Genomic DNA, 21111 nt, shown 5'->3' with positions numbered 1-21111 from the left:
CCCCGCAGGGCTCACGTCAGCCTGCGGCTGCGAGCTGGGCACTGGCACCCACCACTGCACAGTGGGCAGGCACTTCCCAGGTCAGCAGACGGGCACAGCAGAGACTGGTACAGGATCACAGGAAGCTCCAACACAGAGATGCCAGCACAGGATTTCACGGGGTGGGGGGTTGGCGAAGGTCAATTATCAAAAATGTAACCTTTCAGTTTTACAAAGAGTGGATTTTTCTCTTAAAATTCCCACTCAGCAGTTTTTCATTACCAATACTCCTGTTAGAGAAATTACTTGGTTGGCATGGCAACATATTCCCACCCTGAATTTCTGTCCCTATGCCTCCTCTCAGCTCCTGAGGACTGTGAGCACCACTGGTCCCTCTTCACCCTTTCATGTCATTACCATCCATATCCTACTCCTTCATCCAAGCTTTCAATTAAATTGCATCTGGCACCTACAGGTGTGCACAGTCATCTTGTCCTCTGGCGAACACATTCTGCAGGGGAGCTGGGGACTGAGCTGCAGTTCAGGAACAGACACTCAGTGTAAAGAGAAACTCCTAAACATACAGGAGAACTGGTCAGAGCTCAGTTACTGATCTGTGTCACACATCTAGATGAAAAAAATTACTGTTTGGGAGAAAAAAGTTTTTCCCTTATTTTAAGATGAGTAAGGCAAATCCATCTAATGATACTACATGCAAAATTTCTAAACAGAAAATTGTTTTAGCATAGCATGCACTACAACATTTGCTGATGTAATTTGCACCCACCATTAACTACTGGGTAACAACAAAAAAATTTATCTTTCTACAGATTATATGGTTCTAGAAATCATTTGCATGGAATAAAGGAATGTACTGAAAAAAACACTGTATACAATCAACAATAAACCATGTCTCATACACGCTTCACAACATCCCTCCATTTGATATGAATAAAATTAGTCCATAAAGAATATTTAAAATCCACTTCTTCACAAAACCATCTTGTCGTAGGTTGTATTGAAAGTGGATTAGTGTAATAGTGGAGTTAAAAGAAAATTAAGAGCAAGCATTCACAGCCAACAAAAACAAAGCCTTTGCTTTAAAGAGGAAGGAAATTTCATCTAGTTCTTTTCCTACAATTATCTTAAAGACTTTAATACACCGGAATGGTTCTACGGATTATGGTAGCAGGTTTTATAGTTTCAGGTTCCTGCATGGTACCCTGGCCCCAAGTCGGTGCCATGAGTAAGTAACATAACTCCTCCTGTTCTTCAAAACTAAGCAAATATTTACATTCTCTGCTGGATGCTGAATATTCAGTACCCTTCAAGAAGCAGCCCACAGCATGCACTGTCGAGCAGGTATTTCATACCCTGCATACATGACTTGGTTTTACTTTATTTTAAGCACCATTTGTTTCTTTTTAACTTGGGCTTTGCAGACAGGAACTTGCAAATATTAATTTATATTAATTCATTATTATTTTATATAAAAATATAATTTCTCCACAATCCATTTAAAGCTACCAAATTTCTAGATGAGCTAGTTATTTTATTATTCAGTCCTTCACAAGTATTTGATCCTTGTCTGATAACAATGAGGTCACAATCTAGGCAGTGAAAGCGGGATGAAACTCAAGGAGTACTCTTGGGTAGGTAGGCTAGAAGCATTTGTTGAGTTTTAAACCAGGAATAAATTAATGTTTATGCATTCAATACTAACTACATGCATATTCATTTTATGTTAATAGCTATCTTAAATTGCCACTTTATCCCATCAATGCTCTGAATGGTTATCCAGGAAAAAAAAATTGAAGTCTATTTCATGTTCCAGACAAGTCATTCAGCCTAAATTCATTCATGAAAACTAACACATACAGCAACAAAGGACACAAACTCGAGCTTCAACGAGCCAAACTGTGAACTGCTTTCCAAAACCAGAAGTAACACTTAACTTTCACTCTGGATTTTTTTTAGTTTATTCTGTAAAAATTAGTACTATTTGGAAGCCAACCAGAATAGTTTTGGTTTCTATTCTGTCTGCTATTTTGAAAGTCTTCTATCATGAAAATCAGTAATGTTTTCTGTGCTATGTTTTCACAGCATGTTTTAACTTGCAGACCACACAGAACTGTGTATGTTGCAGATCTAACACTTTAATCAGTTTATACCCAAGCCCTAACCTGGATCTGTGAAATAAACTGAATTTAGAGAGAAAAACTATTTAAGGTATTTTAGCTTTTCTTCCTCTTTTGCAGGTTTAGAGCACATCCCTGCACATCTGAACTGGCACAACCACAGAAGAGTTAACAGTAGACACAAGCCTCCCAGAGCAACGTTCTGCCACAAAAACCACAGGCCAGACCTCCACTACTTCCACAGGGGACTTGTTTTTGTTGAAAGCCATTAATGACATTAGTACTTTATCTGCTTTTTATTCAACAATACAACGGCGTATTAGTATACAAGTCCTAACTAGCCTATTAAACATAAGGTTTATAGTCCCATTAAATTATTACACAGCGTTGTTCCACAACACCCAATAGCCAAAGGAACAAAAAAACCTTTTGCATGTCAGAATGTTCTCGACACCATAGCTTCTGCCCTCCCCAGAAACCTCATTGGATTCGATAGAAATCCACAACTTTGTTCTGCTATGACTAATGGGAAAATAAATCAAGAGCCTATCACAGGAAATGCTCTCTTTGCCACTGCCATCTACATCATTACATCTTAAGCTCTTACTGTAGTCTCAGGATGGCAATAGGCAGATGCAAGACAGTTTAAGGTTTTACAGGTCAGAACCAATACCAAAACCTCTGTTTATCACTAAAACCTTCGTGGAGCTCAGCGATCAGTGACATCATGCAATATTAAAGGTCAGTATCTGCTCACATGGTCCCCAGTCTGTACGCTGACAGACACTGGAGAGTGTACAGTATTGCTGATGTATACTTGCTTTTGCTTGTGCTTTCTGTAAGCAAGTGCTGAGCTGCTGTTGTATGGGCAAGATGAACCTTTCATCCGATCCACTGGGGTCACTCTGGTGTTCTCATAAGGCCCCATATGGACAAAAAACAAAATAATCACCGTTTATGTGGAAGGAAAAACAAGCTGGAGCTGTAGTAACCTGTGGTACCTTTGCTGTAATGGAATTTGAGACCCTGAGGAGAGCGAGGAAAGAAAGACAGTAACAGAGATCTAGACCCTCAAATACAGAAACCTAAGTGGGATCCCATGGGAAGTAGCTCTAAAAGGGCCAAAGAGCACATAAAAACTGGAATAGCTCTAAAGACAACACCAAAGTGCAAGGCTAGTGCGTCCCACTACTCAGAAAAGCAAAAAGTATCAGGAGACCAGTCTGGCAGATGTAGAACACATGATAGCACTCCAGTACAAAAAGGCAGTATAGCAGGAGCAGCAAGCACAGAAAGGCTACCAGGTATGAGCACAGAAATACCATGCAGGCACACAGGGGCAGCGTCAGGACAGCCAAAGCTCAGCTGGGGTTCAGACTTGCACGGAATAGCAAAGGCAACAACAAGAACTTCTACCACTACGTCAACAGTAAAAGGCAGGACCAGGAAAATGTGGGTTGGTGGCTGAATGGGGTGCGTCGGTTATTGACAGTGAACACAGACAAGGCTGAGGTACTCTGCTGCCTTCTCTGCAACTGCCTTCATGCTTGGAGACAGAGTTCCAGGTGAAGAACCACCAGTCATGACTGAGGACCAAGTCCCAGGGATTACCTGAGAGGACTCAACCCAAACATGCCCATGGACCCACCTGGCTGCATTCATGGGTGCTGAGATAGCTGGCCGATGTCCTTGCAGCACCCTTCGCTACGATGCTTGAAAGGTGCTAGAGGCCATGGGAGATCCCTGATGACCAGAAGAAAGGAAATGGTGCACTCCTCTTCAGAGGAACCCAGAACGGTGATCTGGGGGCACTATAGACCAGTCAGCGTCCCTTTGGTCCGTGGAAGAAGTCAGAGTGAGTCGCCTAGGAACAGAGTTCTGGGCACTCTGAAGGAGGAGAATGTGACTGGGAGCAGTCAGCATGGATTCACCCAGGGTGAAACATATGTTATTCCTAATGGTATGCAATTCTACCTTTCCTTCTTCAGTCAAGAGTTGTCCCTCTTCACCAAGAATTCCCTGTTTCACAGTGCAAAATGAAGCCCACAATTGATCTTTTATCACTTTACACTCTTCTGTTCACAAACAGCTGTTCAATATTGAAAGAGCAAAACCACCACAGAAATCCAGCAAAGGGGACAAGAAAACATTCAGAGCCACAAAGCGCCCAGTACTTGACAACTACCAAGCCAGAATATGACCAGGCTGTATCCAAACCATTTATCTTGCAAGAAACTATCACAGAAAGTGGGAAATGTCATGGAAGGGCACCTATGGTATTAAAAGCATAATTGAGCATATCTGTAACTCAGACAGGAGAGGGTGATGCTTCCGTCTTCCAAGAACAAAATGACATGACTGCTAAAGAAATTCCAGTAACTGACCTACTGCAATGATGTAAGCTTCATACACACCATCACAGATGAAGATCAAAGCCAAACTCAGTGCCTCAGTATCAATATTGATCTAAAGTATAAATTATAAAATTAGAAAATGGGATACAAAAGCCTCCAGAGCAGCCTAAGGAGGTGGGATACACGTGGCATCCACATGGCTGGTGTGCCCCCGAGGAACAAGGGGAGTGGAGGCATTTGGAGGAGACAGGGCTGGGGAGGCAGATCTGAAATGAGCCTTTCTGTGAGCAAGCCTCTCTTGGGAAGAACTGCTGTCCTCCCTCCACTACACCACCAACACCTCTGCTCCTCCACCAGCCCCTTGCTTCATGCCCACCCCAATGAGTTGGGGCTCCATCGCAGGGGTGGCGCATGTGGAGCTGCCACAGGTCTCACCATCCTCATCTGCCTGGGCTCCATCCTTGGGCAACAGCAGGCATGGGCAGCGACCTGTTCAGGCAGGGGAGGACGAACACCACCCTTCACCAGCTTTTCTGCCTGTGGTTCCTACGATTTTCTGCTGTTTAAGCAATGCAACCAAGCAATAACAGCATTTGTAAAAGGATGTCTGTGAAAGCAGATGCCCCCTAAATAACAGTTTATTAAACACTTATCCTTCCAGCATGAAACAAAAGGGAGTAGGTGGGTTTAGAATGAGAATTTAAAAAAAAAAAAAGAAAATAAAAAAATGAAGAAAACAGGATCCTTAAAGTAATTTATGTAAAGACTCATCTCCACAGGGAGAAATAAGGAAGAAATAAGGAAAAAAGCCAATAATTCTAAAAAATATATAGCTCTTTCAGTACTTCCCAGCAGGATATGGAACAAGAGTAAAATATACATTAAAAGACTATTTATAAGGCAAGCTCAAATAGAAGAGTTAAGAGAACATCAACAAACAAGTGAAACCCAGAAGTAATCCCTTCTCATAACAAACAACAAAGGTTAAAATAATTTTGTTACTATCATAACATAGTGGCATTTGTATCATGCTTCTAAAGCGTTCTTGATACTGTAAATTACTGAGTTACATTGGCTTATGCTTATTTTTCTTAAGCTAGCCAGTATATAATAAAAATGTAACAACAATGCACACTTACACAATACCTCACACTTCAAGTATCTCAGTGCCCTTAAAGAAATGAAGTATAGCAATTATCCAAGTAAGAACCAGGAATATAGGAAGATTTCACTTCACCCTGAGCCAAAACAACGGGAAAGGACAAGAGCCCAGTCATTTTAATTACTCTCCCATTTAGAACATACCAACTTGCCCTGTTGAACAAAATACAGACTGTCATAATGAACTGACTACTCTAATGAGCATTAAAAATGAAACAAAAATCCATTAAACTCACCAGTGAGTAGAACAAGATGTAACCGTTAAATTATTTTGCTAGGAAAAAAGTTAAAGATTTCATGATTCACAATTATTTCACTGAGTTTTCGATGGAAAACATTTTAAATAAGGAACTCCAAACTATGAAGAAGTTACCATGCATCATCAAGTCTGCAGTACCCATCTATATACAAAATCACACGCGGAGGTAAATGTGAGGCAAGTCACGGTAGCTTTCTTGTTAATAAAATTGGGGTTACCTAGCTCACCTTCATCGGTCTGTCCACAGGTACAGAGGGACTATGTTTGCTTGGAACCTACTGAATTTCACTGCAGTTGCAACCTGAATTAAACTCCAGGTGCCCTGCTAGGCAAGTCACCACATCAGAGGAGTAACTGCTTTTTAGATGCCAATAATCATTTTGCATGAAGTCTAAAACTCACATTACTGTATCTTACAATTGCATTGCACTGTGACACGAAACAGCATAGACCTGTGTTGAGTTTCAGTGCAGAAATGCAACAGGATTTTAGACTACAGTGCTGTATACCAGCCAATACATGGCATGCCTTGCGCTCCCACGACTATGGTGCCAACACCTTTCTAGAACAATGCAAAGAGCAAAAATCCATACCTCACTGGTTCCTCAATTAGGATTGCAACCTAGATCAAAATTACAGTTAAGCTGTGGATACTGGATTTCCCAAAGAAACAGAACATGGAACACACACACAGAGTCATTGGAACTGGAGTTATCAGGAGGAATGATGCCAGTGTAGATATTTGGATGGTTGAAAATTTTTCTTACACATATTTTTAACATTTTCAACTATTTTTTTTAATGCAGTAAAGGAAATGTTAACCTTTCACATCTCCATGAAATAAACAATTTTAAAAATAAACTGTGGATAACCTACAGATATACAGCTTGTATGTACCATGCTTGGTTTTTATGGCTAGAATTTCTCAGCTGCATAAATCTTCCATGAGATTCCCATCCTAAGCTCTGGTGGCAGAGCAAGCTGAGAGGTCATACATCATCAAAAAAGCAGACTGGCTTCAAGGTGAGCTCACAAAATAATTGACTGGGGATAGAAGGCAACTAAACTATAATCTCACGATGCACTTCAGCACTATGCTCAAATCAAAGGGTTGACTTTCCTTCTCCCAAAACCAACATTATTTTTTCAGTCCATATAAACATACAAAACTGTTATAAATGCATATATTTAACATATGATATACTGTGTAACTACAATTTTTCTACAGAACTGTAACAATATTAAATTATGCTAATTTCTGGGTAATATTAAACATTCTCTTTGAAATTCTTTCCACTCTTGCAGATAAAATACTATCCTTCTCCTCTACAAAATACATCCTCATAAAATCTAATTTGTGAAATCATCTTCTTGCTGCCCTTGTATCATTATGGATATGGGAAACCTCTTTCTGGCATGGCACTGTTAGCTAAACACAAGCTGTTTGGAGCAGAGGTATTATTCTGATTCACTCCTTTTAGACTTGCTACTGCATTCATAATATGCACGATCATTATTATCTGAAGATGCCCATTAAAACAGTGTCTAAACACAACTTCTGATTAATTAAACCAAGATGTCCAGGGACCGCCCTTTATTTGTATAGTGCCTAGTGCAATGATGTCCTCGCCCACAACTGAAAATCTCCCTGTTCCCATCATGCATACAACAAACGATACCAGACAGAGTAAGGAATACATTTCCTGCAGTGCTCTGTAACAGCCAACTTAACTGCCTAGGAAAGGAAAGCGATGGCAGAAAGTGGTCAGTAAATTAAGTCTCAGAGGATCTGGGATCCTTCTCTTAGTGAGAATTCCAGACAGCATCATACATCTCACAACCCCACCTGCATTTTCTATCTGTAAACTCAGTTAACTTGGCAAAAAGACTGCCTGGCAAACGTGACAGTGTGTGTACTGACTGAGCTGGTTAAGCTATTGTTTCCTATTAGTCTTAAATCTCTTACCTTTCTATTGCACTTTTGGGCCTGATCCCTGGGGAAGAAAATCCCAAATAAACCAACCACACCCACAACCATGGTGCAAAACCCCCTTACCTCTCTATTCTATACAAGGCCTGACTTCAAAAAAAGTAAGGAATGCATGCAACACTGTAAATAGTATTTCACAAGGCAGCAGTGCAAAGACATACTGAAAGGCAGTAGTTTGGATCCGAGAGCAGTGAAATTGTCTCAGGATGCAGTTTCAGATATAGTTAATCAGTTCTAACCAAAGGCCCTTGTCAAAAGCAGCACCCATTATCTTCTTCCCACCCCTCCCCTCTCCATAGGATAGAGGAAATAATTTCCTAACAGTGTAACTGCAGGATATGCTGGGTTTTCTCGGATCAGTGATCAGTTGATACAACTCTCCTCAACGTCAGTCACTGGCAATGGATACAGCAGGAATGCCAGGTTAAAGCTACTTTTTATTCATCATGCAAGCTTCCACTTAACATGAAACAGCACCCACTTCTTATTAAGCTTATTACATTATCAGCTTCACTTGGCGTAATTAATCCAACTAATGCTGTGCTGCACCCTTCTGGGATGTGTCTTTCACCCTTCTGGATTGCAAGCATATCCTTCAGCTGTGCTTGGAGTCTACAGCCATATCTCCTTAGGGATGTCTCACATAGCTTTGGATCATGCCCTGTGAGTTACAACCTTGCTGGTCTTTGGGACCAGATCTTTATCTCTTTCTGAAGAACATCATGTATTTATGGCACTATAAAGTAACTACTGAATCATATCAGCTGTATTTCTAACACCTCAGTAACACTCCTCGAGTACGATGTACTGCAAGGTGAAAAAACCCAACAGAAAGTTAGGCAGCGATAGTTTATTTGCAGAAGAGATTTGATACATGTGCATTGTCCATATGTTGTTTGTTTCCCCAATAAGTCATGCTAAAGATTAAGTAATTCAGAAAAAAAAACATTTGAATGAAGCAGAGATTCATAAATTACAACAGCAAATACCAGAAGTGCTCTTTCTTCTGATAATACAAAAAATTTACACAAGCTGAATGAATCAACACAAAACAGTTCCTCGTACAGTTAAGGAGCAAGGTTTGTTATTGAGACTACTCTCAACTGTATTTCCATAGGTATTTTTAGAAATCCTTGAAAATAAAATACATTTCTGTCACTATTAGTCAGGCTGGGGTAGAACATGTTCATGTATATAATAACATAAGCATAGATTGTATTCTTCAGACTCGAGATAATTTGGCTGGAGACAAAAGACACAGAACAATACTGGCTTGCTAAAGGGTTTTGCCATTTTAGTCACTTTTCATAACTCAGCCATGATAAGGCATGAGAATGGAGATGAATCAAGTACAATTAGGAGGTGAGTTCAGAATAAGATATATAATCTTCAAATAATGATTTGATGGGACAAAATGCAGGCATAGGACTAGATGAGACTTTAGAACTGGAAACAAAAAGGCTGATAAAAATTAGAGGTTCATTATTCTCTGTATTTGAAGATTAATAGTTGGAAACAAGCCCCATATTTATATCTCCTTTTAGCAAAAGCTTATGGTCAAACTCTGCAAATACTTAAGAAAGTGTAACATCATGTGTCTAAGTCAGACACTTTTTTTTACCAGTTTTTAGCAACTGGGCCACATTCTGAAATGACCAGCATGACTTTCATACTTCACACTGAAGCCAGTCAGCATTATCCATCCTAACTTCTTGATAGCATCAATCAGCTAACAAATTCACTGCCCAGTCTGTATTGCCATCTAAATTAATCCAGCCTCTGTACACTTTTACAATGAGAAGTAATACTTTTCAAAATAGTTTTTGGCACAGCCGAAGAATGAATGTTTTTTTTCGTGCTGAAGCAACCCACCTTCACCTGCACAGGGAGGGACCACCTTCTTCACATCCTCCTCTGAAGCTCGTTCCTGACACAGAAAGATTTTACTGCAGACCAAAAGATCTAAAGCTGTAGGTCACTGGAGGATATTAAATGATAAGCAAATTCACATTTCTAAAGTAATTCTACCAATTTATTAGTAATGCCAGCTCCTGTTCCACAGTAGGGGAGATAATAACGAAGCCTTGTTAAAGGGCAATGTGATATCTTACATGTAATGTCTTTTTTTTCATTTGTGATAAAGTCATTAAAGCAGCACTGTGTCTTCTTGAAGTCTCAAACAATAGTCTGCATTAAATCTCCTGTGCAAAATTAAGGACAGTAGTTCACTGGAAAAATAAGCATCTGTTCTTGCTAATGCTGATGGTCTTCTAAAAATCATTAAACTATTCTAAATTGGTGACAATAAAACAAAGCAGAACTGTTTTAACTTTTTCCAAAGCTAAGAGAAAATCCATTTCCCTTGTAAATACATCTTTGTTTCAAATTTGCCTAGTAACCTATCTCCCTCATGCGGCGTGTCTCCCTTATGGGCTGCCTAAATCCCATTCTCCCACAATCATCTAGCTTGAACTCAGTGTCTTTTAAACCCGGGTTGCTAAAGGTTTGTCTTCACTGCATGCATGCAGTCTGTAGCCCCCGAGTCCTGCCCATCTGTCCTCTAGTCACAGGGTTGAAGGCACCGCTGCGTGGAGCACAGCTGAAACAAGGCATCAGCTCAAATTTCCTTTTGGCCTCAGCTACAGACTGGACTGGTTTGCAGTGGGAGTACCTTGCACAGCTTCATTCACCCAGGGCTACCCTAATATTTCAGCTGGACTTCACTTTCCTCATTTGCTTATTCCTTCTGCTGCACTGCATTTAAAATCCGTCTTTGCTTGCTCTAGATATGTAAGACCTCCACAGTGTAAGGACTGAGATGCTATTTAAGAGTATTTCTTAAAAGCTCTTCAGACGTATCAGTGCAGGTTTGGACACAGAGCACCCAAACACAGTGCAGGACACAGATGAATCAGGAAACAAACCAAAATATCTTCTAACAAGAAAGTTAAAGATCCTGGAAGTCATGCACATATGGCAGAGAAGAACGTCTCCTGCAAAAAGCATGAGGACTCTAATAGGAAAACCAAAAGCAACACAGGAATATAATGAAATTTTTGTCTGGTTTGGTATCCGTATATAGCAGAAAATGCTAGTCTCAGCTTGATGATTTGCTTTGTCCTGGTTGTCATCTACATCATGAGTGACTTCTACCACCACTACCCTATGTAGTCAAGACACAATACCTGATAAAGACCCAGAGCAGCACAGTGAAGATGACTTTCTGATTAATTAAATGCACATGGTCAAATAGTGCCTACTTCACTGTAGCCGTATGCCACAAAAGGTAAGTGACGAACCAGCTTAAGGTTATAAGTTGGTGCTGTTTGTATAAAAACTTTTTTTCCTCTTCTTCTTTTTTTCCTCCTATTATGTATCCATTTTGGTGGAGTAAATGTGAAAGGAAGAAGAATGTTGCTTTCTTCTGAGCTTTGTATTTCTGTATTGTCAAGTTAATGCAGTGATCATTGTTCACATTATCAATGTTGCAAAGCGGTGGTATTTTCTACTGCTAGAGTCAATAGGTTGGTGGGTTACCAGTTCACAAACTATAAGGAGACACATGAATTTCAAAAAAAGGGTTTTAATAAAGACCTCGGAATAACACATACTGTTTGATCATTAAACTCATTGAATTATGAAATAAATTGAAACCTTGGAGTAAAAAAGGACTCAAATGCTGTGATCACATCATCTGCTGAGGCAATCCACCAAGCCAGCACTGTACACATAACATCATAACAACAATTCCCAAGGTAGGGATGTTAGCATTTTGCTCATCTCCTTGTGGCCTTGGAGCCAAACTCAGAATCACAGGGTTTCCTTCTGGCCCCAGCTCTTTGCCAGTAATCCAGCGCTGGCACCAAGTGACTCCTAAGAAAATCTCCATACCTTTGCCTCACATTACAGCAGTAATGCACAGGACACCCCAGGACTGCAAAGGCAATGAGGCACACCAGCACCCAAAAGGGATTTGACCCAGCACCAGCCTGCAGTCCCTCCAAGCACACACACTTGCCTCCAGGCAACAACTGCCCAGGGTGCGATTAGACTCTCCTCTACTGGCTGCTCTCTGATCAGGCCAACACTGCAAGAATCAGGACAGTGGGGAGGACTGGCTGGATTTCCCACACAGCACCGCATGCACACATGGCCAAACAATATCCACATTCCCCAGCAAGGTCCTTTCTATGAACCTTCCTTGGAGGTCATGAACCACAAGGGACAGCTAATCAAGGTATGAGTACTGAGAAAACACCTTTTCTGGCTGACATTTACATGTCCTGCAGGAAAGCATTCAATATCCCTACAAGGAGGAGACACATACCTTTGGAACCCACTATTACCTTAATTTTCATTTCAATAAAGTTTTGCAGTAATTGCCTTGTAAACACCCATCACCACTAACAAAGAGGAGCCGCCAAGACCAACCTCCTTAGCTATCACATGTAGCAGCCTCCCACACTGCAACAGCAACCTAAGGATCAATCCTCCTTATTTCATCACACATTGTATGGCCCGGCCCCAAAAGGGCTAAGCGAGACCATCACACAGCACCATGAAGGAATTTTTTCTGTTGCCACTGGAAAGGGCTGGAGGCTGATGCTAGATAAATTCAGATTACAAAGTTTAGGCGCATGCTTTCACAAGGACAGCGGGTAACTACTAGCATAGCTGTGTGAGGTTCATTTATTTGTGGTATGGGCACAGACTTGAACAGGAGACAGTGGTTCCATAGCCCTTCTCAGACAAAATATCAGATGGCATTATCCCAGCTCCTCCAGAGCCTCATTAGCAAGGCATGGGCAACTCAATGCTCTCTGGTCTGTCTGATCACTCAGTGCTCATCATCCTGGTTGAGGGCCACTGGTGCTCCAGACTGTGTTGGTTTCACACCTCCACTGCTCACACAGCCTTCTGGATCCCCTAACCACTCATGAAACTTCCTTCTCATAACCGTCGAACCATGTCTCACTTTTGTCCTTGCAGCAAACCTAGAGCCAAATGCAGATACCAAGCAGGAACAGCAAAAAAAACCCAACTGCCTTCCTACAGGTTTCAGAGAAGTTTACCTAGTCTCGTCTGGTGTTCAGCATCCTAAGAGATGAAAGTCTGGCCACTGTCTTCAGAAGATCAAAATGCTGTCTTAGTCAGCTAATTTTCAAAGGAGAAATCACATGTCCCTGTATACGCATTCGCTGTGATGAAGGTGCAACTCTAGGGACTCTATGTAACAACAAGAACAGACATCCCAATTTCAAATTCATACTACTTCAGTTCCCACTCCATGCTTCCCAGTTATGATATTCACCTTCCCAAACAAATTCACGTGCTGTTTTCAGTAATTACATCCTTCAAACACTTGTCCCTGTTATATCTACAAACATCTACATATTCAAAATAAGTCTCTGAAGCACATGCTAAACATCTGTTTCAACCACCTTTCTCTTTAGAGTTTAAGCTGTTTACTGGAAAACTGCCTTCCTAATGGCTAGCTCCCCTGTTAGTGAACTGGAGAATTCATTTTGTATTTATTGATTGATTCCCTAATCAAGAGTCATAAAGGTACTATAGACTCTTGACCAGACACTACTTAATTAGTACCAAAGCACATAAAATCCCAAATCAAACAGAGCTCTTTGTCCAACAGCTCAGTCACTGGAACACAAAAAGATAACGTCATTTTCTGCTTACACAGAAGTCTGTAAAACTTTATTAAAGAAACCCTAAGGAAATTAAAAAAAACTATATAAATTGTTCATTTCCTTCCAATTCCTAAGACACCAAATACGTCTTCCAGAATCAAATGACACTTTGCTAAAGGAAATATTCTTCATAAAGGACTCAGTAATATGCATCACACATAGAATTTATTTTAAACAAGACAAAGGCAAATACCAATAAAGTATTTGTCTTCTGAACAATATAAACAAGGTTTGTGTTATATACAGAGACATAATGCAAAGCATTCAGAAGGTATTAAAAATTACCTCTAATGGATCTGTCTTTTCACCATCATGGCTTGTACGGTAGTCCAGCTTTTATGTTCCCTCAAACTACACTGTACTGGAGTATTTTCTGAGGGTACTTGTTCTCCAGAAGGCAGAGAGATGTGCAAGAACTCCATTAAATGTCAAGTTTGTTTTCTCTCAAACATAAAGCCTCAGAAACGTCCTGAATAACTGTTATCTCTTTGCAAGTCTTCCAAATTAAGTCATCCTGCAAGTTAATTCCCTCTCCTCCATATCATTTAAATTCTCAATTAAATAATTGAGAAAATAGCAGGAAGGAAAAAAGCCAACAAACAGAAGGAGGCAAAAGCCCATCCCTACACGGCAATGGCATTGCTGGTTCTATAATGCTCTCTGTTGAAGGCACCTGTCTTCAGAGCAGTAAGGTAGCTTGGATTCTTTGGGATAATGTAAGATGCACACAAAGAAACAAAGATTTGTGATAACATAAAATCCATTAAATACAGATGCCCTTATAATAACCTACAATCCCTGACGTAATTATTACCATATATGTAGGAATACACACTTAGTATGTCCAAAAACATGGTCCTCAATTTGCCTAAAATCTACCAACGCCAGTGTCAAACACTTGTTCTGCAAAAAATTCAAAATCCTATTCATTATCTCTGTACTCCATTCAGCAGTCAACATACCAGCTTTAATCATCTGAAGCTTCTAGGCCTCTTAGCATAATGAAAACAAGTGTATTCCACCAAAATGAGAGCAGGTGTGCACAAACAGAAAATGGAGTAGGACAAGCATATAAAGGATGAAACAACCACAGTAAGGCAGATAACCCAAGAAGGCAAAATAGCAAATATATGTATAGGTTTCTCAGACATATGAATTTGGCTTCTTTACCATAATCCATTATTCTTTCCCATTTTTTAAAATTGAACCTCCTTTTATAATCATGAATTTACACCAACAGCATCTCGGCTATCCCTGATAATTTCAGTAAGTCTTCTCTGCAGAGTTTTGTTTTGTGCTTCCAGCTGATGAGACTAGATCTCACCGATATGTCTCCCAATAAAATGAGCTCAAAAATGGTAGAATAAAAAAAAAAAAAAAAAAAACCAACAAGAAAAAAAACCCACACCAAACAGAAAAGAAAATGACAATATAACAGGAGGGACAGCTAGACACTGAGAAGCTCAGGAAGGGTCACCGGAGCATTGCAGAGTGAGGCTGTACAAAAACCTCTGCTTACCCCTTGCTCAGATTCCAGCAGCTCTGTTTTGACTCTGACTGCCGGCATCCCATCAAGCATTAACATTCTGTTCTCAAAGGCGCTGACGTCCTAAGAAAAAAACAAACAAGGTTAATTTAAAAATAAATAAATAGATTAAAAACACTTGGTTTAATTCACTGGTTCAGTTCCATGATATTGTAGAAGTTGGTTGCTTTTAGCGGAAATGAAGTTAGTGAAGATATTAATATTAATTTTAAGGAGTAGCTGCCAAGTTACTACTTCTGTTAAAATAGTAAATTATACTTTCAGTTATCCTTAAAAGATAACTAAATCTTTGTAAGCAACAAGTGAAAATCATCTCCAATTACTACTTTTAATTTGAAATTAATCATGCAGGTGCAAGTATATAAATTCCTTGCTTCAGAAATGGGAAGGAAAGCAGTGTTGTCAAATAGCTTCAGGTTTTTGGCAGTATACTTAGGTAGATTTGATTTCAATCAAAACATTTGTACTTCTGCATTGCCTAGAGAATGCATATGCTTCAATTCAGACAAGTTACAGTGAAGGCCTGTACACACCCACCCCATAAATTAAGACACATCAACAACTCCTCAGATTTCATGATTCATTGTCTTGTAAAGTTATCAGCATTTGTCAATGAAAAACTCCACACACTCACCTGACACAAAAGAAATAAAAAAGCATGTTAAAAACTTGCATTTTCCTTGTAGTAATGGGCAATATACGCCGAGAGCTTCAGTCTGAATAGAGATTTGCAGAACTGTGCTTTCCTGAATCAACACCCCTGCTATGAACGTCTCATCCCGCTCTTGCTGGACCAGTTTATGGAGAAATGTAAAACAACCTCATGTGCCTTCAGTTCAAACACTAGTTCAACCAGTCACTTGTCTATTGCAGCCAAGGCTCACAGCTGGTGTTTGAAAGCTAGCCCCCTCAGCTAACATTTAGTTTGGACAACATGGAGAGAATAAAAGACATTTTATCCCTCAAGCTATAACCTGACCTTACAAATCCAGACACCTTGGTCAGCAGTACAGATATCCAAAGACATCACAGCTATTTTTCAAATAGCAAACTTGGAGCATATATCATTTGCAAGTAACTCATTCACAGCCCCTTACTTATCAGCAGCCCCATCTGGAAGGCAATGCTGAAGACTAGAAACTCACTTGCACTCTAACCATTACCTAGTAGCCCTCAATAACCACACCACAATGGAAAAAACGCTTTCCCTGAGTTTCATGAGCAGCAGATCTGTCCAGTACTGCATGGTGACATTACTCATAATGGATACATTCATAGCCCTGTTTGTTATCATGGCTGCTCCAGGGCAATTTAAGAAAAATGGTCCATCCTAATGGAGCTTCCAAAAGATATAGAGCTTCCAAAAACTTTGATTACTTCAATCATTTTCTTTTTTCCAATTAATGCACCTCATCCCAGCATCTTCATTTTCTGGGATATAAATATTGCAGCAACTGTTGATTTTTGTATAGCCCTGTCCTTTACTGTAATTGAAATAACATGCTGAAAAGCAGGGAAACAGATACATCCATGCTCCAACAGTGCTACAGGCAGAGCAAATGACCCTGTTGCTCTCACTTTGAACCCCATGTGTTACAGCACACACAGCTGCAGCCTGATACTACAGGGCAAGCAGGAACTTGATGATAAAGCAGATAAGCAAATGCAAGAGCCAGTGCAAATGCAATCTCTAACTTTTCCTTTAAAAGTAGATATAGGTAGGTCATAACAAATTCTAAATGCTTAAGTTATAAAATTTCAGATCAAAAAAGTATTTTTCAGCAGACTACCTCCACATTCAAACATGTGTGAATGAAGATGAGTCAGGCTGTTAAGATGTCCCAGTCCAGGCTATGCTACCACTGTGTATCTACTGTATTTTAAACTTGATACAACAGGAAGAAGAAGAACTAAAAAGAAAAAAAAAAAAAAAAAGCTCTTCCTATGCCTTCCCAGCCATTTATTTTGTGCACCTCGATCTTTATTCAGCGTTCCAGGCATGAGGTGGGGAAAGAACAGGAGGAACTCAGAGATTCCCATGTCAGAAAACGTTGCTGGCTGAAATTGTTCCAGGCTTTACATCCCTCTTCCCAGCAAGGGCAGTGCACTGTTTACTTATCAGAAGCAGATCTCAGGTGTCACTGAGCTCCAGTGGTTTGGATGTGGTTTGGGCTGGAGCAAGAGCAGGAACCAGCCTGGCATTTCTGGCTCCCCCAGCACCTATTCTGCAAGCAGAGTCGAATTTTACAGCAAGATCAAGAATACACCACCATCAAGCATCCCTTAGGCTGTTTTGCTCATAGACAAAGAAGGATGAACTGATACTGCTTTGTGTCCCTGAGGAGGTCTTACCCGCCCAAACGAAGGGACGAGGCTGGCTTGTGCAGGAGGCGCAGGCGAGAGGCGGGGGGAGGGGACACAAAGCGCCATGGAGGAAAGGCAGGTTTAATGAACTGTTAGAATCTGATTAGAGGCTAATGTCCCTTTTAGTGCTTTGTACCAATTTACAGCTGATATACTTGAACCATTTTTCCCCACTGGCTGTGATAAACTCATTAGTTTTAAAAATGCAAGCTAACCAGAGCCTTTGAAGTTTAAAACTGATAAATCATGAAAACCTGACTGGTTCATGTACCATTTAACACATTTACATTTAACTAAATTTTCATAGCGCTCAGTTCCACTTTTGTTCTCTAAAATCATATTTCTTAAAAGCAGCGCTCTGCCTTTTGAGTGCTGGTCTGAAGAGTCAATGCAGTGAATAGCTCTGGCTTTTGGGTCATTTATAATTCAGAGTAGCAATAATCACAGAAGCAGGTTCTTTCTAAACTATTTGCTCCCTTCTGCATTTATAACTGGAAGGATATTGTGTGACACACCCTGGAGGGCCACTGCCTGGTAACAGACGAGTAGATCCAGTCTGCGTGCTACACATACAGATGAAATGTTCAGCCTAACAGCCGCACAGAGAGCTTATCTTTCCAAACTGCGCTCTCCTGCCGTAACCAGCATTTGTGCTACAGTATGTTCAATGCCATTCAGCAAACGATGTAATTGCCAAGGTTTGCATGTGGTGGGCAGTCATCTAAGGCAAAGGGGCTTGACTCATCCCCACAGGAGATGGGGGTGTGAACTGAGTTCCCCCTGGGAGCCTCTCATGTCAGCCAGGCAGATGGAGCATCCACACCTGGGTGAGGCCAGGCTGCTCCAGCACCCCACGTTAATTGATGACACCCAGGAGACCCACCAGCAGAGACTGTCCATGTGATATATTGAGTCAATGCTTTTTTCAGGCTGCAGTCCTCTCCTGGGTCACTCAACCGTCTTCATTGACTCTGACAGCTAACTTCCAACTCCCAAAATTGCCCAGGTAAAGGAGACCTGAATTCATGTGACAGCCCTTCCCTCTCTATTCTCCTGCCTCCCCACCCCAACCCACCTGGTGGACTCCAGTCACCCACCCAGGTAAACACAGAGCAGATGTATGTTCTAAACTGGGCACATAATCAAGCCAAACACTGCACGACCTTACCAAAACATCTGTTCTCTTGGATCGATAAACCAACTCATCCTAAAAGAGATCAACCTCTCTTTCTTGATGCCATCCATTGGAGCCTTTCACTAATCACTTTTGGACATCCATTCTGTTGAAAGATTAATTAAAAACACAAATCATACCCAGGTCCGTATGGGCAACTGCTATTAGAGCAGTTACTACAGAAGACAGATAAGCTTTGGGGCTTACACAGCTTCCTCGCAGAAGCTATGGCAATCAGCCCGAGACCCTCTTCCTTCCTAATAGGCCCACATTTTCAGTACAGTACGGCTGCAACTACAACTGGCATCTTCTTCATGTTGATGACTTTCTGTTGCAAGTTGTAAACAAATTATCCTTGGCTGCTTTAGAGGATGAGAAAACAAAACAAAACCTTGTGTCTCATCCTGCTACAAAACCCCCCAACAACCTGTACTGCTTATTTAATTATGAATTACACTATCATGAAATTTGGCTCCATGCGTAAGAAGGGCTATGGATCTGTCGCCAAGTTTTTAATTTGGTCATGCCATATGTTCAACAATTATGCTGCAAACTTTTAACAGCAGGGAAGCTGGTGCCACAACCAACTCCTACCCTGAGACACCACCAAAGGCACCCCTCCATCCCCTCCATAATTTCTTCTAAGCACAAGATGAAAGAAACTGCACATACTCATCCTACACTACCATTGTCTCTCCCACTCTCCAAGATTTTCATGTCTAGCTGCTCAGTACTAAAGCATCAGAAATGAAACTATGCTCTACCAGATCTGGCCAAACTGTGATGGGCACAACACCATGCAACCACAAGAAGAAAGCAGTGAGAGTGAGCTCAGGCTTCAGAGCACCCAGAATCCAGATCTCTCATCTCCTGCATGGATCAACAAACACGTTTCTGTGCAAGACAGTCAGTGTCCTCCTCTCGTGTCATCTCATGAACGCAAGAGATACACAAAAGCAAGGTGAATGATGCTAGTTACTCCTGTCACTAATGAAGGTAATGGTCTTGCTTAGTTACATTGAAGAGCTGTGCACTAGCAAGACAAAGCCACTGATGGTTCAAGACTTTTCCATGAGACACCAAAAGTGTTCGGCTTACAATTCCATTCTGGTGGAATTGTAATAACTCTGGTGGGTTGACCACAACTGGCTGCCAGATGTTCTCACACTCCACTTCTCTCACACTCCTCCTCAACAGGATGGGGGAAGAAAATATGATGGAAAAGCTCAGGGGTTGAGATAAAGACAGGGAGATCACTTACTCAGTACCATCTCAGGCAAAACAGACTTGATTTAGGGAAAAATTATTTAATTCATTGCCACTTAAAATAGAGTTGGATGGTGAGAAACAAAGACAAAAATTACAACACTTCTCCCCACCCCTCCCTTCTTCCCAGTCCCAGTCTCAACTTCATTCCTTCATTTCAACTCTTTCTTTACTTTTCTGTACAAACTTAACTTCTAACATGACACACTTTCGTTTTTGAGAAATGAAATATCAGTTGGGGGAAAAGCAGTCTCAAATTCAATATTCAAGCCTCGGTAAAAAGTTTCAAGTTTAAGGGGAGTATGTTTGGACAGCTAAGAGATGAGAACAGCCCTTACGCAGTCTTTCCATCTCAAAGTTATGACTTAAAAATAAATAGAAGATGAGGCAGGGAAACTTTTACACAAATTTCTGCACATGCAGTCATTTCTTAATTAATCATTCTATTCTCATTCTATGCTTCCAAAAATTTAAGTGATTTTTGTGAAAACAGGGTTCTTGACAGCTCAAAACCAATTTTTTTGTTTTCCTTTTCTATACAGATATATTAGAAATGTCACTGAACTAAGCATGAAATAGCCTACATCACTTACATGCCCTAGCAATAATACTACCTTGTTGATTTTTCTGAACACGAATACCTAAATTCATATTATTCTCATTACTTACATTACTATACTAACTTATCCATCAGTCAAAGCAATAGACAGTTTAACAACTCTGGGCAAAAAACCTGAAGTGATGCACTTGAGACAAAGCTTTTGAAGATACGACAGATCCTTTTAAGGATACGACTTGATTGCCAAAGTTTCAAATTGTTTTTTCTCTTTGATTCAAGGGACAGTAGAAGCAGGAAAGATGACCATCTTTTCTCAAGTATAGCTATCTCCAAAGGGAGAGGAAGCCAAGGAGAATGTCTTCTTTCCAAATTCTCATAGGAAAGAATCACTCCGTTGTCTACTACCTCAATGTGCTGAAGACCTTTATATACCATACAATCAGATTTGTTAGTCACTTAAATGTAGCTACCTCTAGGGTGAAGCATACCAGTTAGTATTGCCACAGTATGTATAAGAGCAGTTCATTCCAAAAAGTGAAGGAAAAAACTATCCGATAGAAAATAAAAGTAAATTTATGTGGCTAGAAGATAATCACTCAGCTGGGAGTTCTGCCAG

The 21111-nt window shown here is 40.5% G+C and overlaps 1 protein-coding gene across 8 annotated transcripts in view; it reads right to left on the bottom strand.

The window, feature by feature from the left end:
• The window catches only part of KLF12 (KLF transcription factor 12), a 246896-nt gene that overhangs the window by 133363 nt on the left and 92422 nt on the right, over nucleotides 1-21111 (bottom strand). For all 8 annotated transcript variants that reach the window (XM_055803101.1, XM_055803102.1, XM_055803103.1 and 5 more), the window contains one exon: nucleotides 15106-15195. In XM_055803101.1, coding sequence (XP_055659076.1) covers nucleotides 15106-15195 — 90 coding nt within the window. The remainder of the gene's footprint in view (nucleotides 1-15105; nucleotides 15196-21111) is intronic.

Source organism: Falco peregrinus, chromosome 4 (genome assembly GCF_023634155.1).
Source record: "Falco peregrinus isolate bFalPer1 chromosome 4, bFalPer1.pri, whole genome shotgun sequence".
Classification (NCBI taxonomy): Eukaryota; Metazoa; Chordata; class Aves; order Falconiformes; family Falconidae; genus Falco; species Falco peregrinus.
This window is presented reverse-complemented; position numbering and strand designations above follow the sequence as displayed.